The 25,034-nt window shown below is 45.4% G+C and overlaps 1 protein-coding gene and 1 long non-coding RNA gene across 8 annotated transcripts in view; both read left to right on the top strand.

Annotated features, from left to right (window-relative positions):
- LOC123728200 (uncharacterized) overlaps window positions 1-10,524 on the top strand; it is a 58,997-nt gene extending 48,473 nt beyond the window's left edge. Inside the window, exons 2-3 of the long non-coding RNA XR_006760070.1 lie at window positions 7,252-7,332; window positions 9,484-10,524. This is a non-coding gene — a long non-coding RNA (uncharacterized lncRNA). The remainder of the gene's footprint in view (window positions 1-7,251; window positions 7,333-9,483) is intronic.
- A 30-nt stretch (window positions 10,525-10,554) lies between these two features.
- The window catches only part of LOC106595449 (E3 ubiquitin-protein ligase HECW2), a 145,819-nt gene continuing 131,339 nt past the window's right edge, over window positions 10,555-25,034 (top strand). For 6 of the 7 annotated variants that reach the window (XR_006760068.1, XR_006760069.1, XM_045699466.1 and 3 more), the window contains exons 1-3: window positions 10,555-11,001; window positions 20,085-20,192; window positions 21,658-21,752. Coding sequence is in view for 5 of the 7 variants with exons in the window: in XM_045699466.1 (XP_045555422.1) it covers window positions 10,632-11,001; window positions 20,085-20,192; window positions 21,658-21,752 (573 nt within the window). In the remaining 2 variants the exon portion in view is untranslated. Of the gene's footprint in view, window positions 11,047-20,084; window positions 20,193-21,657; window positions 21,753-25,034 lie in introns of all 7 variants that reach the window. The other variant, XM_045699469.1, reaches the window with a different exon arrangement.

Genomic DNA, 25,034 nt, shown 5'->3' with positions numbered 1-25,034 from the left:
TCATCCTCACTGTCTTCTCTTCTAGTTCCTGTCTTCTCTTCTAGTTCCTTCTATACGGCCTCATCCTCACTGTCTTCTCTTCTAGTTCCTTCTATACGGCCTCGTCCTCACTGTCTTCTCTTCTAGTTCCTTCTATAAGGCCTCGTCCTCACTGTCTTCTCTTCTAGTTCCTTCTATAATGCCTCGTCCTCACTGTCTTCTCTTCTAGTTCCTTCTATACAGCCTCGTCCTCACTGTCTTCTCTTCTAGTTCCTTCTATACGGCCTCGTCCTCACTGTCTTCTCTTCTAGTTCCTTCTATACAGCCTCCTCCTCACTGTCTTCTCTTCTAGTTCCTTCTATACAGCCTCATCCTCACTGTCTTCTCTTCTAGTTCCTTCTATAAGGCCTCATCCTCACTGTCTTCTCTTCTAGTTCCTTCTATACGGCCTCATCCTCACTGTCTTCTCTTCTAGTTCCTTCTATACGGCCTCATCCTCACTGTCTTCTCTTCTAGTTCCTTCTATACGGCCTCATCCTCACGGTCTTCTCTTCTAGTTCCTTCTATACGGCCTCATCCTCACTGTCTTCTCTTCTAATTCCTTCTATACGGCCCCGTCCTCACTGTCTTCTCTTCTAGTTCCTGTCTTCTCTTCTAGTTCCTTCTATACGGCCTCATCCTCACTGTCTTCTCTTCTAGTTCCTTCTATACGGCCTCATCCTCACTGTCTTCTCTTCTAGTTCCTTCTATACCGTCTCGTCCTCACTGTCTTCTCTTCTAGTTCCTTCTATAAGGCCTCGTCCTCACTGTCTTCTCTCCTAGTTCCTTCTATACGGCCTCATCCTCACTGTCTTCTCTTCTAGTTCCTTCTATACGGCCTCGTCCTCACTGTCTTCTCTTCTAGTTCCTTCTATAAGGCCTCGTCCTCACTGTCTTCTCTTCTAGTTCCTTCTATAAGGCCTCATCCTCACTGTCTTCTCTTCTAGTTCCTGTCTTCTCTTCTAGTTCCTTCTATACGGCCTCATCCTCACTGTCTTCTCTTCTAGTTCCTTCTATACGGCCTCATCCTCACTGTCTTCTCTTCTAGTTCCTTCTATATGGCCTCGTCCTCACTGTCTTCTCTTCTAGTTCCTTCTATAAGGCCTCGTCCTCACTGTCTTCTCTTCTAGTTCCTTCTATACGGCCTCGTCCTCACTGTCTTCTCTTCTAGTTCCTTTTATAAGGCCTCATCCTCACTGTCTTCTCTTCTAGTTCCTTCTATACGGCCTCATCCTCACTGTCTTCTCTTCTAGTTCCTTCTATACGGCCTCATCCTCACTGTCTTCTCTTCTAGTTCCTTCTATACGGCCTCATCCTCACTGTCTTCTCTTCTAGTTCCTTCTGGTCTCCAGGCAGGAAAGATACTGACTCTCTTTGTTTGATAACTGATCTGTGTTGGTAGTCAGACTGTCTGTTTTGTTAGTGATCTGTGTTGGTAGTCAGACTGTCTGTTTTGTTAGTGATCTGTGTTGGTAGTCAGACTGTCTGTTGTGTTAGTGATCTGTGTTGGTAGTCAGACTGTCTGTTTTGTTAGTGATCTCTGTTGGTAGTCAGACTGTCTGTGTTGGTAGTCAGACTGTCTGTTTTGTTAGTGATCTGTGTTGGTAGTCAGACTGTCTGTTTTGTTAGTGATCTGTGTTGGTAGTCAGACTGTCTGTTTTGTTAGTGATCTGTGTTGGTAGTCAGACTGTCTGTTGTGTTAGTGATCTGTGTTAGTAGTCAGACTGTCTGTTGTGTTCGTGATCACTGTTGGTAGTCAGACTGTCTGTTGTGTTAGTGATCACTGTTGGTAGTCAGACTGTCTGTGTTGGTAGTCAGACTGTCTGTTATGTTAGTGATCTGTGTTGGTAGTCAGACTGTCTGTTTTGTTAGTGATCTGTGTTGGTAGTCAGACTGTCTGTTGTGTTAGTGATCTGTGTTAGTAGTCAGACTGTCTGTTGTGTTAGTGATCTGTGTTGGTAGTCAGACTGTCTGTTGTGTTAGTGATCACTGTTGGTAGTCAGACTGTCTGTTGTGTTAGTGATCACTGTTGGTAGTCAGACTGTCTGTTGTGTTAGTGATCTGTGTTGGTAGTCAGACTGTCTGTTTTGTTAGTGATCTGTGTTGGTAGTCAGACTGTCTGTGTTGGTAGTCAGACTGTCTGTTATGTTAGTGATCTGTGTTGGTAGTCAGACTGTCTGTGTTGGTAGTCAGACTGTCTGTTGTGTTAGTGATCTGTGTTAGTAGTCAGACTGTCTGTTGTGTTAGTGATCTGTGTTGGTAGTCAGTGTACCCCAGCTAGCTACTATGTCATATCATATAGCCTTACATGTAAACACTTACACACACACACTTACCATTATGTTGCACGAGATAGATTCTTTACTCAAGCATGTTTTCTTTGTAATACATGCAGTTATAGACACTCTCTCTCTCTGTCTTTCTCTCTCTCTCTCTCTCTGTCTCTCTGTCTGTCTCTCTCTCCCTCCTCATTGTGTGAAGAACATCAGAGAATCACATGACAGAACCCTCTGTTCCCCTGTCCATCCTATCAGCTACTTACATAAGCAGCACTCTAGTGTACCACCTGCCCTGCTCTCCCTTCAGTCCTGCCTCTCCCGTTCCCTCCAGCTGTATGTGTCTACTCCTGTTTATAGCAGGCCTGTGAACGCAGACGGGAAGGGAATGGGCAGAGTGTGGGAGGAGGGGAGGGAGCGAACGAGAGAGAGGGTGACAGAGAAAGGGATTGATTGGTTGTTGTGTTTTCAGATTGTTGTGTTTCTGCCTGCACTCTTGTTTGTTTTATGACTCTGGGTGTCTGGGTTTGTGTGTGCGTTCATGCGTGCCTATTTGTCTGGTTTTGTGTAATGAGATTTACCATGGCAACAGAAGACCTTGTTTTGGAGAGAGGGAGTGAGAGATGACATTGATGAAAATAGATAGAGGGAGAGACAGAGAGAGAGAGAGAGTTAGACAGAGAGAGACAGAGACAGATAGTTAGACAGAGATAGTTAGACAGAGATAGTTAGACAGAGAGAGAGAGTTAGATAGAGAGTTAGACAGAGAGAGAGAGAGAGACAGAGATAGTTAGACAGAGAGAGAGTTAGATAGAGAGAGAGTTAGACAGATGGACAGAGAGATAGTTAGACAGAGAGAGAGTTAGACAGAGAGAGAGTTAGACAGAGAGAGACAGATAGAGATAGTTAGACAGAGAGAGAGTTAGACAGAGAGACAGAGAGAGAGAGACAGAGCGAGACAGAGAGAGAGTTAGAGAGAGAGAGCGAGACAGATAGAGAGTTAGAGAGCGAGACAGAGATAGTTAGACAGAGAGTTAGACAGAGAGAGAGTAAGACAGAGAGAGATAGAGAGAGATATAGAAGGAGAGAGACAGACAGAGACAGAGAGAGAGAGGGGAAGTGAGAGGGAGATGGTAAGACTGCTAAGAGAAACCACAGTCTAGAGGAAGAGAGATCAATATGTTCCTCAGTAGCCTGCTAGTACTAATGTAACCACAGTCTAGAGGAAGAGAGATCAATATGTTCCTCAGTAGCCTGCTAGTACTAATGTAACCACAGTCTAGAGGAAGAGAGATCAATATGTTCCTCAGTAGCCTGCTAGTACAAATATAACCACACTCTAGACAGGAAGAGAGATCAATATGTTCCTCAGTAGCCTGCTAGTACTAATGTAACCACAGTCTAGAGGAAGAGAGATCAATATGTTCCTCAGTAGGCTGCTAGTACTAATGTAACCACAGTCTAGACAGGAAGAGAGATCAATATGTTCCTCAGTAGCCTGCTAGTACTAATGTAACCACAGTCTAGAGGAAGAGAGATCAATATGTTCCTCAGTAGGCTGCTAGTACTAATGTAACCACAGTCTAGACAGGAAGAGAGATCAATATGTTCCTCAGTAGCCTGTTAGTACTAATGTAACCACAGTCTAAACAGGAAGAGAGATCAATATGTTCCTCAGTAGCCTGCTAGTACTAATGTAACCACAGTCTAGAGGAAGAGAGATCAATATGTTCCTCAGTAGCCTGCTAGTACTAATGTAACCACAGTCTAGAGGAAGAGAGATCAATATGTTCCTCAGTAGCCTGCTAGTACTAATGTAACCACAGTCTAGACAGGAAGAAAGATCAATATGTTCCTCAGTAGCCTGCTAGTACTAATGTAACCACAGTCTAGAGGAAGAGAGATCAATATGTTCCTCAGTCGCCTGCTAGTACTAATGTAACCACAGTCTAGAGGAAGAGAGATCAATATGTTCCTCAGTAGCCTGCTAGTACTAATGTAACCACAGTCTAGACAGGAAGAGAGATCAATATGTTCCTCAGTAGCCTGCTAGTACTAATGTAACCACAGTCTAGACAGGAAGAGAGATCAATATGTTCCTCAGTAGCCTGCTAGTACTAATGTAACCACAGTCTAGAGGAAGAGAGATCAATATGTTCCTCAGTAGCCTGCTAGTACTAATGTAACCACAGTCTAGAGGAAGAGAGATCAATATGTTCCTCAGTAGCCTGCTAGTACTAATGTAACCACAGTCTAGAGGAAGAGAGATCAATATGTTCCTCAGTAGCCTGCTAGTACTAATGTAACCACAGTCTAGACAGGAAGAGAGATCAATATGTTCCTCAGTAGCCTGCTAGTACTAATGTAACCACAGTCTAGAGGAAGAGAGATCAATATGTTCCTCAGTAGCCTGCTAGTACTAATGTAACCACAGTCTAGAGGAAGAGAGATCAATATGTTCCTCAGTAGCCTGCTAGTACTAATGTAACCACAGTCTAGACAGGAAGAGAGATCAATATGTTCCTCAGTAGCCTGCTCGTACTAATGTAACCACAGTCTAGAGGAAGAGAGATCAATATGTTCCTCAGTAGCCTGCTAGTACTAATGTAACCACAGTCTAGACAGGAAGAGAGATCAATATGTTCCTCAGTAGCCTGCTAGTACTAATGTAACCACAGTCTAGACAGGAAGAGAGATCAATATGTTCCTCAGTAGCCTGCTAGTACTAATGTAACCACAGTCTAGAGGAAGAGAGATCAATATGTTCCTCAGTAGCCTGCTAGTACTAATGTAACCACAGTCTAGAGGAAGAGAGATCAATATGTTCCTCAGTAGCCTGCTAGTACTAATGTAACCACAGTCTAGAGGAAGAGAGATCAATATGTTCCTCAGTAGCCTGCTAGTACAAATATAACCACACTCTAGACAGGAAGAGAGATCAATATGTTCCTCAGTAGCCTGCTAGTACTAATGTAACCACAGTCTAGACAGGAAGAGAGATCAATATGTTCCTCAGTAGCCTGCTAGTACTAATATAACCACAGTCTAGACAGGAAGAGAGATCAATATGTTCCTCAGTAGCCTGCTTGTACTAATGTAACCACAGTCTAGACAGGAAGAGAGATCAATATGTTCCTCAGTATCCTGCTAGTACTAATGTAACCACAGTCTAGAGGAAGAGAGATCAATATGATCCTCAGTAGCCTGCTAGTACTAATGTAACCACAGTCTAGAGGAAGAGAGATCAATATGTTCCTCAGTAGCCTGCTAGTACTAATGTAACCACAGTCTAGAGGAAGAGAGATCAATATGTTCCTCAGTAGCCTGCTAGTACTAATGTAACCACAGTCTAGAGGAAGAGAGATCAATATGTTCCTCAGTAGCCTGCTAGTACTAATGTAACCACAGTCTAGAGGAAGAGAGATCAATATGTTCCTCTGTAGCCTGCTAGTACTAATGTAACCACAGTCTAGAGGAAGAGAGATCAATATGTTCCTCAGTAGCCTGCTAGTACTAATGTAACCACAGTCTAGAGGAAGAGAGATCAATATGTTCCTCAGTAGCCTGCTAGTACTAATGTAACCACAGTCTAGAGGAAGAGAGATCAATATGTTCCTCAGTAGCCTGCTAGTACTAATGTAACCACAGTCTAGAGGAAGAGAGATCAATATGTTCCTCAGTAGCCTGCTAGTACTAATGTAACCACAGTCTAGAGGAAGAGAGATCAATATGTTCCTCAGTAGCCTGCTAGTACTAATGTAACCACAATCTAGAGGAAGAGAGATCAATATGTTCCTCAGTAGCCTGCTAGTACTAATGTAACCACAGTCTAGAGGAAGAGAGATCAATATGTTCCTCAGTAGCCTGCTAGTACTAATGTAACCACAGTCTAGAGGAAGAGAGATCAATATGTTCCTCAGTAGCCTGCTAGTACTAATGTAACCACAGTCTAGAGGAAGAGAGATCAATATGTTCCTCAGTAGCCTGCTAGTACTAATGTAACCACAGTCTAGAGGAAGAGAGATCAATATGTTCCTCAGTAGCCTGCTAGTACTAATGTAACCACAGTCTAGACAGGAAGAGAGATCAATATGTTCCTCAGTAGCCTGCTAGTACTAATGTAACCACAGTCTAGAGGAAGAGAGATCAATATGTTCCTCAGTAGCCTGCTAGTACTAATGTAACCACAGTCTAGAGGAAGAGAGATCAATATGTTCCTCAGTAGCCTGCTAGTACTAATGTAACCACAGTCTAGACAGGAAGAGAGATCAATATGTTCCTCAGTAGCCTGCTAGTACTAATGTAACCACAGTCTAGACAGGAAGAGAGATCAATATGTTCCTCAGTAGCCTGCTAGTACTAATGTAACCACAGTCTAGAGGAAGAGAGATCAATATGTTCCTCAGTAGCCTGCTAGTACTAATGTAACCACAGTCTAGAGGAAGAGAGATCAATATGTTCCTCAGTAGCCTGCTAGTACTAATGTAACCACAGTCTAGAGGAAGAGAGATCAATATGTTCCTCAGTAGCCTGCTAGTACTAATGTAACCACAGTCTAGACAGGAAGAGAGATCAATATGTTCCTCAGTAGCCTGCTAGTACTAATGCACCTCAGTTTTAGCTGCTTTATGGTTTACATGTTTAAGAGGGAGTTAGGTTTGAAAAATTCCGGGAACTTTGAAGAAGAAATCCCAGTTGGATGTTTCCCAGAATCAGGAGGGTATAAGCAGGAAATCCGGAATCCTCCAACCAGGACACTAGTAATGAGGGAGACTAATAAAGGATTCACATAATGGGGATGATGGGACATGGCCTTTCTCCTCACGTTATTAACTGCAGTGTTATTGTGGACTGGACACACCTCTCTCTCTCTCTCTCTCTCTCTCTCTCTCTCTCTCTCTCTCTCTCTCTCTCTCTCTCTCTCTCTCTCTCTCTGTTGTTTCTCTCTCCCTCACAGGCGTGGCCAGATTGACTGATGTTAAAACCTGATTAGGAAAAAGGGAGGAGGAGAGAGCAGGATGGAGAGACGAGGGAAGAGGTAGGAGAGACGAGGGAGGAGAGACGAGGGTAGGGCGAGGGAGGAGACGGGGGGGGAGGAGGGAGGAGGGAGGAGGGAGGAGGGAAGATATGAAGGAGAGAGAAGGCAGGATGGAGGAGAGAGGAGGCAGGATGGAGGAGAGAGGAGGCAGGCTAGAGAATGGAGGGAGGTTGATCTAAAACACTGTATTAACAGGGAGGGAGGTTGATCTGAAACACTGTGTTAACAGGGAGGGAGGTTGATCTAAAACACTGCGTTAACAGGGAGGGAGGTTGATCTAAAACACTGTGTTAACAGAGAGGGAGGTTGATCTAAAACACTGTGTTAACAGAGAGGGAGGTTGATCTAAAACACTGTATTAACAGGGAGGGAGGTTGATCTAAAACACTGTGTTAACAGAGAGGGAGGTTGATCTAAAACACTGTGTTAACAGAGGAGTGATACAAGGTGGGTTTTCTCCAGTGGGTCTCTCCCTCCCTCATCACCCAGTGGCTGCCTGTTACAGTGAAGAAACAATCTGTGGTTTGTCTGCTGTTGCTATTGGGGGAACTGGAACACCAGCACTCAACCTAGTAAATACATGTCCAATATTTATTAGAGTGGTAGATCAGTTCTGTATACGCCGTTGGTCACTGTAGCTACTGTTTTCAGGTTAAACAGCGGCCGTTGATTAAGAAGCTGGGGTTGGCTTGTTCTGTTCTAAATCAAGTGTTAGGGCTACCGTTGATTAGGAAGCTGGGATTGGCTTGTTCTGTTCTAAATCAAGTGTTAGGGCTGCTGTTGATTAAGAAGCTGGGGTTAGCTTGTTCTGTTCCAAATCAAGTGTTAGGGCTGCTGTTGATTAAGAAGCTGGGGTTAGCTTGTTCTGTTCCAAATCAAGTGTTAGGGCTGCCGTTGATTAAGAAGCTGGGGATAGCTTGTTCTGTTCCAAATCAAGTGTTAGGGCTGCCGTTGATTAAGAAGCTGGGGTTAGCTTGTTCTGTTCCAAATCAAGTGTTAGGGCTGCCGTTGATTAAGAAGCTGGGAATAGCTTGTTCTGTTCTAAATCAAGTGTTAGGGCTGCCGTTGATTAAGAAGCTGGGATTGGCTTGTTCTGTTCCAAATCAAGTGTTAGAGCTGCCGTTGATTAGGAAGCTGGGGTTGGCTTGTTCTGTTCTAAATCAAGTGTTAGAGCTGCCGTTGATTAAGAAGCTGGGGATAGCTTGTTCTGTTCTAAATCAAGTGTTAGGACTGCCGTTGATTAAGAAGCTGGGTATAGCTTGTTCTGTTCCAAATCAAGTGTTAGGGCTGCCGTTGATTAAGAAGCTGGGGATAGCTTGTTCTGTTCTAAATCAAGTGTTAGGACTGCCGTTGATTAAGAAGCTGGGTATAGCTTGTTCTGTTCCAAATCAAGTGTTAGGGCTGCCGTTGATTAAGAAGCTGGGGATAGCTTGTTCTGTTCCAAATCAAGTGTTAGGGCTGCCGTTGATTAGGAAGCTGGGTATAGCTTGTTCTGTTCCAAATCAAGTGTTAGGGCTGCCGTTGATTAAGAAGCTGGGGATAGCTTGTTCTGTTTCAAATCAAGTGTTAGGGCTGCTGTTGATTAAGAAGCTGGGGTTAGCTTGTTCTGTTCTAAATCAAGTGTTAGGGCTGCCGTTGATTAAGAAGCTGGGTATAGCTTGTTCTGTTCCAAATCAAGTGTTAGGGCTGCCGTTGATTAAGAAGCTGGGTATAGCTTGTTCTGTTCCAAATCAAGTGTTAGGGCTGCCGTTGATTAAGAAGCTGGGTATAGCTTGTTCTGTTCCAAATCAAGTGTTAGGGCTGCCGTTGATTAAGAAGCTGGGGTTAGCTTGTTCTGTTCCAAATCAAGTGTTAGGGCTGCCGTTGATTAAGAAGCTGGGGTTAGCTTGTTCTGTTCCAAATCAAGTGTTAGGGCTGCCGTTGATTAAGAAGCTGGGGTTAGCTTGTTCTGTTAGGGCTGCCGTTGATTAAGAAGCTGGGGTTAGCTTGTTCTGTTAGGGCTGCCGTTCCAATGATGGTGATCAAGTCTGATAAACAATGCTTCTGTTGTTCCTGTCTTTCTCCTGTCATTGGTTGATCCTGGGCGTTATGCTATATCTCTGACGTCCCCTCCCTCTTTCTCCCCCTCCCTCTCTCTCTCTCCTCTCACAGGTGTCCAACCTCCCTTCTTCACCTCCACCACCACCTCAGGCCTGCAGTCTCCCTCTCTCCCCCCTCTCACCCCTTTCTGTTCCACCTGGAAGAAGACAAGACATTGGTCAGGAGAGTTGGCCAACCTCTACATCCTACCCCAGACCACCCTAGTTCCAACCAGACTACAATCCTACATCCTTCCTCTCCACCCCTCCCCAAACAGACGAGGGGGAGAGAGGAGCTTGGCCCCCCCATCATCCCCTTCCTCCCTCTCTCTCCCCCCTCCCAACATGCAGCCATGGTACAGCCCATCCCTAGATTGAAATCTTGAACCACTCCAGTTGTACTCCACTGTGTGTTGAAGTGAAGCTAAATGTTCTGATGTGAGTGAAACTGGGCTGGACCAGACCAGACAGCGCAACCAATAGGAAGACTGGATCACAGGCCTCAAATTCCACAATCACTCAATCAAACTTTATTTATAAAAGCCTTTTTACAACAACATTTCTCACAAAGTGCTTTACAGTAGTCACCTGATTAAACCTATTTTTGACTTCCAAAGAGCAGGCAAAGGAATGGCAAGGGAAAACCTCCTTACAAGTGGAGATGTGTTAGCTAACCTCTGACCTGTGTCTGGGCTTGGCTGCTTGTTGGATCCAGACTGTAGTATTGAATCTAGAGGCTTCTACTGACCATAGCTAGGGCGTCAGCTTCTAGAATGTTCTATTAAGTTCTAGTACGTTCTAATAGGTTCTATTATGTTCAATTAGGTTCTAGTATGTTCTGTTAGGTTCTAGTACATTCTATTAGGTTATAGTATGTTCTATTAGGTTATAGTATGTTCTGTTAGGTTGTAGTATGTTCTATTAGGTTCTAGTGTGTTCTATTAGGTTCTAGTAGGCTCTACCAGGCTGTCTCTGGCCCTGTGCTGTGGCCACCTGGCCTGTGGCCCTCCTCTCTGGCTCCAGCTTTGGGCGAGGCCCACGGTTCTCCCCCCTCCCCCTGCTCAACCTCCACCATTCGCCCCTCCCTCGCCACGGCTGTCCTCCCCCCCCGCCCCGCCCCCACCCTTCCTCCCCTCCCATCACCACCACTCCCCCCATCATCACCATCACCCCCACCCCTCTCACCCCCAGTCCCCTCCTCCCTCCTCCCCTGTGGTCACCATGACGACCACTCCCACTGCTCGTGAGCATCTCCTGGTGGTGAGGAGGCGCAACCCCCACATGCGCTACACTCTCAGCCCTGAAAACCTGCGCTCCCTCTCAGCCCAGGGCGGTGATGGCATTGGCCCTAGGGGTCACGGCGGGGAAAGGTCAGCTGGTGAACGGTCAGGGGTCGGAGGTCATGGAGAGGGTCATGGCGGCGGGCTACAAAGGGCCAATAGCGACACGGACCTGGTGACCTCGGAGAGCAGGTCATCGCTGACTGCGTCGACATACGAGTTCACGATGGGGCGGGGCCAAAACCTGATCATCAACTGGGACATCAAGGAGGAAGTGGACGCCACGGACTGGATCGGACTCTACCACATCGGTGAGAGACGGGGGGAGGACTAGACCATCTTCAGAGGAAGAAGGGGTAGGGGGGTCCTTTATTGTCCCAGAAAGTTGGACATTCATTTAGCTACCTTCACATTTTAAAAACACACAAAATCATAGAACAAGATCCTCAATGGAGACCAAGGACGGGGAAGAGAGGAGGGAGGGAGGATGAGAGGGAGGAAGAGAGGGGGCGGGAGGTAGGATGAGAGGGAGGAGGAGAGGGGGGAGGGAGGTAGGGTGAGAGGGTGAGGATGGGGAGGGAGGTAGGGTGAGAGGGTGAGGATGGGGGGAGGGAGGGAGGTAGGGTGAGAGGGTGAGGATGGGGAGGGAGGTATGGTGAGAGGGTGAGGATGGGGGAGGGAGGGAGGGAGGTAGGGTGAGAGGGTGAGGATGGAGTAGTGAGGTGAAAGCACTACGTCAGCATCACCTGAGATTATAAGAGCATTGGATCATGCTGCCCTCCTCCTCTTCCCTCCTCTCCCCTCCCCTCACCTCCTCTCCTCTTCCCCTCCTCCTCTCCCCTCGCCTCACCTCCTCGCCTCACCGCCTCCTCTCGCCTCACCTCCTCTCCCCTCGCCTCACCTCCTCTCCCCTCGCCTCACCTCCTCCCCTTGCCTCACCTCCTCTCCCCTCGCCTCACCTCTCTCCTCGCCTCACCTCCCCTCGCCTCACCTCCTCTCCCCTCGCCTCACCTCCTCTCCTCTTCCCCTCCTCCTCTTCCCTCATGTCTTCTCGCCTCTCCTCCTCCCCTTGCCTCACCTCCTCCTCTCCTCATCCCCTCCTCCCCTCGCCTCCTCCCCTCACCTCCTCTCCTCTTCCCCTCCTCTCCCCTCGCCTCCCACCTCCTTCCGTTCCTTCCTCATCCCTTCCTCCTCTCTTTCTCATATCGCTGTCGCTTTCCTTTTCTCACCCTGACGATCAAGTTTAATTACTTATCCCTGGTGCTGTGTGTGTGTGTGTGTGTGTGTGTGTGTGTGTGTGTGTGTGTGTGTGTGTGTGTGTGTGTGTGTGTGTGTGTGTGTGTGTGTGTGTGTGTGTGTCTTCTTGTGTGAGTGTGTTTTGGGGGCACTACGTGATGAGCAGTGAGAAAGTGCATGTGATGAATACACTGGACCTCAGCCAGGCAGGCTGAGATAATCTCAGTGTGTGTGTGTGTGTGTCCTCTCCTGGCAAATGTTGTGTTTGTGTGCATAATGTGTGTGTGTGTGTATTAGCTACAGTGCTTTCAGAAAGTATTCAGACCCCTTGACTATTTCATATCAAATCAAATTGGATTTGTCACATCTGTCGAATACTTACAGTGAAATGCTTACTTACAAGCCCTTAAACAACAATGCAGTTTTAAGAAATATAAGTGTTAAGTAAATAATATAAAAATATAAAATAAAACTAACAAATAATAAAATAGCAGCAGTAAAATAACAGTAGCAAGGCTACTGGGGAGGGTAGGGGAAGAGGAGGGAAGGACAGGAGAGGAAGAGGAGGGAAGGACAGGAGAGAAGAGGAGGGGAGGGAAGGACAGGAGAGGAAAGGAGGGGAGGGGAAGAAGAGGGAAGGACAGGAGAGGAGGGGAAGGGAGGGGAAGAGGAGGGAAGGAGAGGAGAGGAGGAGGAGGGGAAGAGGAGGGAAGAACAGGAGAGGAGGGGAGGGGAAGAGGAAGGAAGGACAGGAGAGGAGAGGAGGAGGAGGGGAAAAGGAGGGAAGGACAGGAGAGGAGAGGAGGGGAAGAGGAGGGAAGGACAGGAGAGGAGAGGAGGAGGAGGGGAAAAGGAGGGAAGGACAGGAGAGGAGAGGAGGGTAAGAGGAAGGAAGGACAGGAGAGGAGAGGAGAGGAGGAGGAGGGGAAGAGGAGGGAAGGACAGGAGAGGAGGGGAGGGGAAGAGGAAGGAAGGACAGGAGAGGAGAGGAGGAGGAGGGGAAAAGGAGGGAGGAGAGAGGAGAGGAGGGGAGGGGAAGAGGAGGGAAGGACAGGAGAGGAGAGGAGGAGGGGAGGGGAAGAGGAGGGAAGGACAGGAGAGGAGGGGAGGGGAAGAGGAGGGAAGGACAGGAGAGGAGAGGAGGGGAGGGGAAGAGGAGGGAAGGACAGGAGAGGAGAGGAGGGAAGGACAGGAGAGGAGAGGAGGGGAGAGGAGAGGAGGGAAGGACAGGAGAGGAGAAGAGAAGAGGGGAGGGGATGCAATTATTGTGGGTAGCCATTTGATTAGCTCTTCAGGAGTCTTATGGCTTGGGGGTAGAAGCTGTTAAGAAGCCTTTTGGACCTAAACTAGGCGCAGAGAGAACAGTCTATGGCTAGGGTGGCTGGAGTCTTTGACAATTTTTAGGGCCTTCCTCTAACACTGCCTAATATAGAGGTCCCGGGTGGCAGGAAGCTTGGCCCCAGTTTCTGGGATAATGGTGTTGATGTGAGCCATGACCAGCCTTGATTTCCACATTTTGTTACGTTACAGCCTTTTTCTAAAATTGATTAAATCGTTTTTTTCCCCTCATCATTCTACACACAATACCCCTTAATGACAAAGCAAAAACAGGTTTTAAGAAATGTTTGCAAATGTATTAAAAATAGAAAACGGATGTCACATTTACATAAGTATTCAGACCCTTTACCCAGTACTTTGTAGAAACACCTTTGGCAGCGATTACAGCCTCGAGTCTTCTTGGGTATAACTCTACAAGCTTGGCACACCTGTATTTGGTAAGTTTCTCCCATTTTTCTCTGCAGATCCTCTCAAGCTCTGTCAGGTTGGTTGGGGAGCGTTGCTGCACAGCTATTTTCAGGTCTCTCCAGAGATGTTCGCTCGAGTTCAAGTCCAGGCTCTGGCTGGGCCACTCAAGGACATTCAGAGGCTTGTCCTGAAGGCACTCCTGTGTTGTCTTGGCTGTGTGCTTAGGGTCATTGTCCTGTTGGAAGGTGAACCTTCGCCCCAGTCTGAGGTCCTGAGCATTCTGGAGCAGGTTTTCATTAAGGATCTCTCTGTACTTTGCTCCGTTCATCTTTCCCTCGATCCTGACTAGTCTCCCAGTCCCTGCCGCTGAAAAAACATTCCCACAGCATGATGCTACCACCACCATGCTTCACTATAGGGATGGTGCCAGGTTTGTTCCAGATGTGACACTTGGCTTTCAGGCCAAAAAGTTCAATCTTGGTTTCATCAGACCAGAGAATCTTGTTTCTCATGGTCTGAGTCCTTTTAGGTGCTTTTTGGCAAACTGCAAGCGGGCTGTCGTGCCTTTTACTGAGGAGTGGCACCCGTCTGGCCACTCTACCATAAAGGCCTGAATGGTGGAGTGCTGCAGAGATTGTTGTCCTTCTGGAAGGTTCTCCCATCTCCACAGAGGACCTCTGGAGCTCTGTCAGAGTGACCATTGGGTTCTTGGTCACCTCCCTGACCAAGGCCCTTCTCCCCAGATGGCTCAGTTTGGCCGGGCAGCAAGCTCTAGGAAAATCTTGGTGGCTCCAAACATCTTCCATTTAAGAAGGATGGAGGCCACTGTGTTCTTGGAGACTTTCAATGCTGCAGAAATATTTTGGTACCCTTCCCCAGATCTGTGCCTCTACACAATCCTGTCTCGGAGCTCTACGGACAATTCCTTCGACCTTATGGTTTGATTTTCGGTCTGACATGCACGGTCAACTGTGGGACCTTATATAGACAGTTGTGTGCCTTTCTGCCTGGACTTCTGGACAATAGTGAGTAGTGGTCTTCTGTACATCCTGGACAATAGTGAGTAGTGGACTTCTGTACATCCTGGACAGTAGTGAGTAGTGGACTTCTGTACATCCTGGACAGTAGTGAGTAGTGGACTTCTGTACATCCTGGACAGTAGTGAATAGTGGACTTCTGTACATCCTGGACAGTAGTGAGTAGTGGTCTTCTGTACATCCTGGACAGTAGTGAGTAGTGGACTTCTGGACACTAGTGAGTAGTGGACTTCTGGACACTAGTGAGTAGTGGACTTCTGGACATCCTGGACAATAGTGAGTAGTGGTTTTCTGTACATCCTGGACAGTAGTGAATAGTGGACTTCTGTACATCCTGGACAGTAGTGAGTAGTGGTTTTCTGTACATCCTGGACAGTAGTGAATAGTGGACTTCTGTACATCCTGGACAGTAGTGAGTAGTGGTTTTCTGTACATCCTGGACAGTAGTGAGTAGTGGACTTCTGGACACTAGTGAGTAGTGGACTTCTGGACACTAGTGAGTAGTGGACTTCTGTACATCCTGGACAATAGTGAGTAGTGGTTTTCTGTACATCCTGGACAGTAGTGAATAGTGGACTTCTGTACATCCTGGACAATAGTGAGTAGTGGTTTTCTGTACATCCTGGACAGTAGTGAATAGTGGACTTCTGTACATCCTGGACAGTAGTGAGTAGTGGTTTTCTGTACATCCTGGACAATAGTGAATAGTGGACTTCTGTACATCCTGGACAGTAGTGGTTTTCTGTACATCCTGGACAATAGTGAATAGTGGACTTCTGTACATCCTGGACAATAGTGAATAGTGGTATCAGCTTCAGTTCTTTAATTATCTGCTCATTATCATCAGCCTGCGATCAGAGGGCACTTACTGCCACACACACACACACACACACACACACACACACACACACACACACACACACACACACACACACACACGCTCATACACACACATACACACATCCTGAACACTATAGTGTCAGCAGCAGTCAGTAGAGAGAGTGATGGCCAGTGAAAGGCGATCCATCCACTCTCTACACCAGGCTCTGTGTGTGGAGGTATTGACCGGGGCGGGGGAAAGACCTGAGATGTGTCCCCCAGAGAGATGCATCATTCTGGCCCTAGGCCATCAACCCCTGCCCTGGAGCCAACACAGCTCCATTACTGGTACCTACCGTCTGCCCTGCCTCCCCTCTCTCTCTCCTCCTCCATCACTCCATCCTTCCTCTCCTCCTCCATCACTCCATCCTCCTCTCTCTCCTCCATCACTCCATCCTCCTCTCTCTCCTCCATCACTCCATCCTCCCTCTCCTCCTCCATCACTCCATCCTTCCTCTCCTCCTCCATCACCCCATCCTCCTCTCTCTCCTCCATCACTCCATCCTCCTCTCTCTCCTCCATCACTCCATCCTCCCTCTCCTCCTCCATCACTCCATCCTCCCTCTCCCCCTCCATCACTCCATCCTCCTCTCTCATCTCATCCATCACTCTATCCTCCTCTCCCCCTCCATCACTCCATCCTCCCTCTCCTCCTCCATCACTCCATCCTCCCTCTCCCCCTCCATCACTCCATCCTCTCTCTCATCTCCTCCATCACTCCATCCTCCTCTCTCATCTCCTCCATCACTCCATCCTCCTCTCTCTCCCCCTCCATCACTCCATCCTCTCTCTCCTCTCCTCTATCACTCCATCCTCCTCTCTCTCATCTCCTCCATCACTCCATCCTCCTCTCTCATCTCCTCCATCACTCCATCCTCTCCTCTCCTCCATCACTCCATCCTCTCTCTCCTCTCCTCCATCACTCCATCCTCCGCTCTCTCTCATCTCCTCCATCACTCCATCCTCCTCTCCCCCTCCATCACTCCATCCTCCCTCTCCTCCTCCATCACTCCATCCTCCCTCTCCCCCTCCATCACTCCATCCTCTCTCTCATCTCCTCCATCACGCCATCCTCCTCTCTCATCTCCTCCATCACTCCATCCTCCTCTCTCTCCCCCTCCATCACTCCATCCTCCTCTCCCCCTCCATCATTCCATCCTCCCTCTCCTCCTCCATCACTCCATCCTCCTCTCTCTCCTCCATCACTTCATCCTCCTCTCTCTCCCCCTCCATCACTCCATCCTCCTCTCCCCCTCCATCACTCCATCCACCCTCTCCTCCTCCATCACTCCATCCTCCTCTCTCTCCCCCTCCATCACTCCATCCTCTCTCTCCCCCTCATCACTCCAACCTCCTCTCTCTCCTCCTCCATCACTCCATCCTCCTCTCTCTCCTCCTCCATCACTCCATCCTCCTCTCTCATCTCCTCCATCACTCCATCCTCCTCTCTCCCCCTCCATCACTCCATCCTCCTCTATCATCTCCTCCATCACTCCATCCTCCTCTCTCTCCCCCTCCATCACTCCATCCTCCTCTCTCTCCTCCATCACTCCATCCTCCTCTCTCTCCCCCTCCATCACTCCATCCTCCCTCTCCTCCTCCATCACTCCATCCTCCTCTCTCTCCCCCTCCATCACTCCATCTTCCTCTCTCTCCCCCTCCATCACTCCATCCTCCTCTCTCTCCCCCTCCATCACTCCATCCTCCCTCTCCTCCTCCATCACTCCATCCTCCTCTCTCCCCCTCCATCACTCCATCCTCCTCTCTCTCCTCCATCACTCCATCCTCCTCTCTCTCCCCCTCCATCACTCCATCCTCCCTCTCCTCCCCATCACTCCATCCTCCATCACTCCATCCTCCTCTCTCTCCCCCATCACTCCATCCTCCTCCCTCCATCACTCCATCCTCCTCTCTCCATCACTCCATCCTCTTCTCTCTCCTCCATCACTTCATCCTCCTCTCTCTCCCCCATCACTCCATCCTCCTCTCTCCATCACTCCATCCTCCTCTCTCTCCTCCATCACTCCATCCTCCTCTCTCTCCCCCTCCATCACTCCATCCTCCTCCCTCTCCCCCATCACTCCATCCTCCTCCCTCCATCACTCCATCCTCACCCCTCCATCACTCCATCCTCCTCTCTCCATCACTCCATCCTCCTCTCTTCCTCTCCTCCATCACTCCATTCTCTCTCCCTCCTCCATCACTTCATCCCCCTCTTTCTCCTCTCTTCCTCTCTTCCTATCCTCCATCACTCCATCCTCCTCTCTCTCCCCCTCCATCACTCCATCCCCCTCTCTCTCCTCTCTTCCTCTCTTTCTCTCCTCCTTTTCCACCTCTCTGTTGTTGAGCCTGTGGAAAAAACCACAGGGTTTCCAGGTAACGCCATTTTCCAAGTGACACAAATGACTTATTGTGACATTACCTGGGTTATTCATTAAATATGCAGAGCCTCTGGGTAGGTAGTGTGAACATAGTGTTGGTGTGTCATCATAGTGGTCTCTGACTTGTAGTCAGACTCTCACAGGTAGAACAAACTTAAACCTGCACCCTTTTTTCAGTGCTGAATTGAATGTCATTGAGAAAACAGAAAGGGGTCATAATGTATTTTTTCGCTTCCTTTCTGAATTTAAAAGTAATCCAAGAAGTAATTTTGTCGTTTTTCAAAAGTATCTCTAATCTGATTACAATATTTTTGCTGGTTAATGTAATTCATTACAGTTACACTTTTTGTAAATCAGATTGTATGTTATCGGTTACTCCCCAACCCTGTCTGTGTGTGTGTGTGTGTGTGTGTGTGTGTGTGTGTGTGTGTGTGTGTGTGTGTGTGTGTGTGTGTGTGTGTGGGTGACTTGCCACCCTGGCCTGGATCCTGTCCAGACGTTATTGATTGTGGCATGGTGTGAGTTGAGTTGTGGCTCTGAGGGGAGACTCGGTGAAAACACAGGAGACATATTCATCATGGTCATCTCTGTCACACACTATCTGAGTGACATACACACACACACACACACACACACACACACACACACACACACACACACACACACACACACCGCATCTCTGTCACACACTGTCTGAGTGACACATGGACTATGTCAGATGTTTGTCATCCTACACAGCTCAAAGACAACAGGAAAGTGACCATAGTGTCTGTAGCAGCTACTGTTACACTAGATTACAGCATCAGCTACTGTTACACTAGGTTACAGCGTCAGCTACTGTTACACTAGGTTACAGCATCAGCTACTGTTACACTAGGTTACAGCGTCAGCTACTGTTACACTAGGTTACAGCATCAGCTACTGTTACACTAGGTTACAGCGTCAGCTACTGCTACACTAGGTTACAGCGTCAGCTACTGTTACACTAGGTTACAGCGTCGGCTACTGTTACACTAGGTTACAGCGTCAGCTACTGTTACACTAGGTTACAGCGTCAGCTACTGTTACACTAGGTTACAGCGTCAGCTACTGTTACACTAGGTTACAGCGTCAGCTACTGTTACACTAGGTTACAGCGTCAGCTACTGTTACACTAGGTTACAGCATCAGCTACTGTTACACTAGGTTACAGCATCAGCTACTGTTACACTAGGTTACAGCATCAGCTACTGTTACACTAGCTTACAGCGTCAGCTACTGTTACACTAGGTTACAGCGTCAGCTATTGTTACACTAGGTTACAGCATCAGCTATTGTTACACTAGGTTACAGCGTCAGCTACTGTTACACTAGGTTACAGCATCAGCTACTGTTACACTAGGTTACAGCGTCAGCTACTGTTACACTAGCTTACAGCGTCAGCTACTGTTACACTAGGTTACAGCGTCACTGTTACACTAGGTTACAGCATCAGCTACTGTTACACTAGGTTACAGCATCAGCTACTGTTACACTAGGTTACAGCGTCAGCTACTGTTACACTAGGTTACAGCGTCAGCTACTGCTACACTAGGTTACAGCGTCAGCTACTGTTACACTAGGTTACAGCGTCAGCTACTGTTACACTAGGTTACAGCGTCAGGTACTGTTACACTAGGTTACAGCGTCAGCTGCTGTTACACTAGGTTACAGCATCAGATGCTGTTACACTAGGTTACAGCATCAGCTACTGTTACACTAGGTTACAGCGTCAGCTACTGCTACACTAGGTTAGAGCGTCAGCTACTGTTACACTAGATTACAGCGTCAGCTACTGTTACACTAGGTTACAGCGTCAGGTACTGTTACACTAGGTTACAGCGTCAGCTGCTGTTACACTAGGTTACAGCATCAGATGCTGTTACACTAGGTTACAGCATCAGCTACTGTTACACTAGGTTACAGCATCAGCTGCTGTTACACTAGGTTACAGCATCAGCTACTGTTACACTAGCTTACGGCATCAGATACTGTTACACATCCTGCCAATGTATGGCGCTGTCAGTTGTGTTATGGCCTAAGTCAGCACTGTTACAGCCTATATCAGTGATGTGACTGTGTGTATCCCCTCCCCAGATGAGACGTGTCCTGCCAACGTGTGGGACTCTAAGAACCGCGGGGTGAACGGCACCCAGAGAGGACAGATCGTCTGGAGGCTGGAGCCTGGACCTTACTTCATGGAGCGTGAGTATAGTGTGTGTGTGTGTCATGCGTGTGTGTGTTAATGTTTATGAAGGACTGTTTGTGTGTGTTCAGGATGATTAGAATTCTTCTGTTTGTGTGTTCAGGATGATTAGAAGTCTTCTGTGTGTGTGTTCAGGATGATTAGAATTCTTCTGTTTGTGTGTTCAGGATGATTAGAAGTCTTCTGTGTGTGTGTTCAGGATGATTAGAAGTCTTCTGTGTGTGTGTTCAGGATGATTAGAAGTCTTCTGTGTGTATGTTCAGGATGATTAGAAGTCTTCTGTGTGTGTGTTCAGGATGATTAGAAGTCTTCTGTGTGTGTGTTCAGGATGATTAGAAGTCTTCTGTGTGTGTGTTCAGGATGATTAGAACAATAGAAGTCGTCTGTGTGTGTGTTCAGGATGATTAGAACAATAGAAGTCTTGTGTGTGTGTTCAGGATGATTAGCACAATAGAAGTCGTCTGTGTGTGTGTTCAGGATGATTAGAACAATAGAAGTCGTCTGTGTGTGTGTTCAGGATGATTAGAACAATAGAAGTCGTCTGTGTGTGTGTTCAGGATGATTAGAACAATAGAAGTCGTCTGTGTGTGTGTTCAGGATGATTAGAACAATAGAAGTCGTCTGTGTGTGTGTTCAGGATGATTAGAACAATAGAAGTCGTCTGTGTGTGTGTTCAGGATGATTAGCACAATAGAAGTCTTGTGTGTGTGTTCAGGATGATTAGAACAATAGAAGTCTTCTGTGTGTGTGTTCAGGATGATTAGAACAATAGAAGTCTTCTGGGTGTGTGTTCAGGATGATTAGAACAATAGAAGTCGTCTGTGTGTGTTCAGGATGATTAGAACAATAGAAGTCGTCTGTGTGTGTGTTCAGGATGATTAGAATTCTTCTGTTTGTGTGTGTTCAGGATGATTAGAATTCTTCTGTTTGTGTGTTCAGGATGATTAGAATTCTTCTGTTTGTGTGTTCAGGATGATTAGAAGTCTTCTGTGTGTGTGTTCAGGATGATTAGAAGTCTTCTGTGTGTGTGTTCAGGATGATTAGAAGTCTTCTGTGTGTGTGTTCAGGATGATTAGAAGTCTTCTGTGTGTGTGTTCAGGATGATTAGAACAATAGAAGTCGTCTGTGTGTGTGTTCAGGATGATTAGCACAATAGAAGTCGTCTGTGTGTGTGTTCAGGATGATTAGAACAATAGAAGTCGTCTGTGTGTGTGTTCAGGATGATTAGAACAATAGAAGTCGTCTGTGTGTGTGTTCAGGATGATTAGAACAATAGAAGTCGTCTGTGTGTGTGTTCAGGATGATTAGAACAATAGAAGTCGTCTGTGTGTGTGTTCAGGATGATTAGAACAATAGAAGCCGTCTGTGTGTGTTCAGGATGATTAGAACAATAGAAGTCGTCTGTGTGTGTGTTCAGGATGATTAGCACAATAGAAGTCTTGTGTGTGTGTGTTCCTTCCTCAGCTGAGACTAAGATCTGCTTTAAGTACTACCATGGAGTGAGTGGTGGCTTGAGAGCAACAACCCCCTGCATCACCGTCAACAACCCAGGACTTCCTGTGAGTACTGTCTGTCTGTCTGTCTGTCTGTCTGTCTGTCTGTCTGTCTGTCTGTCTGTCTGTCTGTCTGTCTGTCTGTCTGTCTGTCTGTCTGTCTGTCTGTCTGTCTGTCTGTCTGTCTGTCTGTTTATGTAGGAGTGCTTAGGTATCAAGCAACTGTGAGTACTGTGTGTCTGTCTGTTTATGTTTATGTAGGAGTGCTTATGTATCAAGTAACTGTATGCTAGATGGTGTAGCTGCATCTTAGGCAAGCTTATCTGGTTGTTTACAGAGAGGTGTGTGTGTGTGTGTGTGTGGTGTGTTCTTAGATATCAGCTGAATGTGGCAGTTGGACTATATTAGATATCAATCTGAATATGTCAGTTGGACTATATTAGATATCAATCTGAATATGTCAGTTGGACTATATTAGATATCAATCTGAATATGTCAGTTGGACTATATTAGATATCAATCTGAATATGTCAGTTGGACTATATTAGATATCACTCTGAATATGGCAGTTGGACTATGTTAGATATCAATCTGAATATGGCAGTTGGACTATATTAGATATCACTATGAATATGTCAGTTGGACTATATTAGATATCAATCTGAATATGGCAGTTGGACTATATTAGATATCAGATGAATGTGTCAGTTGGGACTATATTAGATATCAATCTGAATATGTCAGTTGGACTATATTAGATATCAATCTGAATGTGTCAGTTGGACTATATTAGATATCAATCTGAATATGTCAGTTGGACTATATTAGATATTAATCTGAATATGTCAGTTGGACTATATTAGATATCAATCTGAATATGTCAGTTGGACTATATTAGATATCAATCTGAATATGGCAGTTGGACTATATTAGATATCAATCTGAATATGTCAGTTGGACTATATTAGATATCAATCTAAATATGTCAGTTGGACTATATTAGATATCAATCTGAATATGGCAGTTGGACTATATTAGATATCAATCTGAATGTGTCAGTTGGACTATATTAGATATCAATCTGAATATGTCAGTTGGACTATATTAGATATCAATCTGAATATGTCAGTTGGACTATATTAGATATCAATCTGAATATGGCAGTTGGACTATATTAGATATCACTATGAATGTGTCAGTTGGACTATATTAGATATCAATCTGAATATGGCAGTTGGACTATATTAGATATCAGCTGAATGTGTCAGTTGGACTATATTAGATATCAATCTGAATATGTCAGTTGGACTATATTAGATATCAATCTGAATGTGTCAGTTGGACTATATTAGATATCAATCTGAATATGTTAGTTGGACTATATTAGATATTAATCTGAATATGTCAGTTGGACTATATTAGATATCAATCTGAATATGGCAGTTGGACTATATTAGATATCAATCTGAATATGGCAGTTGGACTATATTAGATATCAATCTGAATATGTCAGTTGGACTATATTAGATATCAATCTGAATATGTCAGTTGGACTATATTAGATATCAATCTGAATATGGCAGTTGGACTATATTAGATATCAATCTGAATGTGTCAGTTGGACTATATTAGATATCACTCTGAATATGGCAGTTGGACTATGTTAGATATCAATCTGAATATGGCAGTTGGACTATATTAGATATCAATCTGAATATGGCAGTTGGACTATATTAGATATCACTCTGAAAATGTCAGTTGGACTATATTAGATATCAATCTGAATATGGCAGTTGGACTATATTAGATATCAGCTGAATGTGTCAGTTGGACTATATTAGATATCAATCTGAATATGTCAGTTGGACTATATTAGATATCAATCTGAATGTGTCAGTTGGACTATATTAGATATCAATCTGAATATGTCAGTTGGACTATATTAGATATCACTCTGAATATGGCAGTTGGACTATATTAGATATCAATCTGAATGTGGCAGTTGGACTATATTAGATATCAATCTGAATATGGCAGTTGGACTATATTAGATATCAATCTGAATATGTCAGTTGGACTATATTAGATATCAATCTGAATATGGCAGTTGGACTATATTAGATATCAATCTGAATGTGGCAGTTGGACTATATTAGATATCAATCTGAATGTGGCAGTTCGACCATATTAGATATTAATCTGAATATGTCAGTTGTACTATATTAGATATCAATCTGAATGTGGCAGTTCGTCCATATCAGATATTAATCTGAATATGGCAGTTGGACTATATTAGATATTAATCTGAATGTGTCAGTTGGACTATATTAGATATCAATCTGAATGTGTCAGTTGGACTATATTAGATATCAATCTGAATATAGCAGTTGGACTATATTAGATATCACTCTGAATATGGCAGTTGGACTATGTTAGATATCAATCTGAATATGGCAGTTGGACTATATTAGATATCAGCTGAATGTGTCAGTTGGACTATATTAGATATCAATCTGAATATGTCAGTTGGACTATATTAGATATCACTCTGAATATGGCAGTTGGACTATATTAGATATCAATCTGAATATGTCAGTTGGACTATATTAGATATCAATCTGAATATGGCAGTTGGACTATATTAGATATCACTCTGAATATGGCAGTTGGACTATATTAGATATCAATCTGAATATGGCAGTTGGACTATATTAGATATCAGTTGAATGTGTCAGTTGGACTATATTAGATATCAATCTGAATATGTCAGTTTGACTATATTAGATATCAATCTGAATATGGCAGTTTGACTATATTAGATATCAATCTGAATATGGCAGTTGGACTATATTAGATATCAATCTGAATATGTCAGTTGGACTATATTAGATATCAATCTGAATATGGCAGTTTGTCCATATTAGATATTAATCTGAATATGGCAGTTGGACTATATTAGATATTAATCTGAATGTGTCAGTTGGACTATATTAGATATCAATCTGAATGTGGCAGTTGGACTATATTAGATATCAATCTGAATATGTCAGTTGGACTATATTAGATATCAATCTGAATATAGCAGTTGGACTATATTAGATATCACTCTGAATATGGCAGTTGGACTATGTTAGATATCAATCTGAATATGGCAGTTGGACTATATTAGATATCAATCTGAATATGGCAGTTGGACTATATTAGATATCACTCTGAAAATGTCAGTTGGACTATATTAGATATCAATCTGAATATGGCAGTTGGACTATATTAGATATCAGCTGAATGTGTCAGTTGGACTATATTAGATATCAATCTGAATATGTCAGTTGGACTATATTAGATATC

Source organism: Salmo salar, chromosome ssa17, assembly GCF_905237065.1.
Source record: "Salmo salar chromosome ssa17, Ssal_v3.1, whole genome shotgun sequence".
Taxonomy (NCBI): Eukaryota; Metazoa; Chordata; class Actinopteri; order Salmoniformes; family Salmonidae; genus Salmo; species Salmo salar.
The sequence above is the reverse complement of the archived record's forward strand: the minus strand, read 5'-3'. Positions and strand labels throughout refer to the sequence as shown.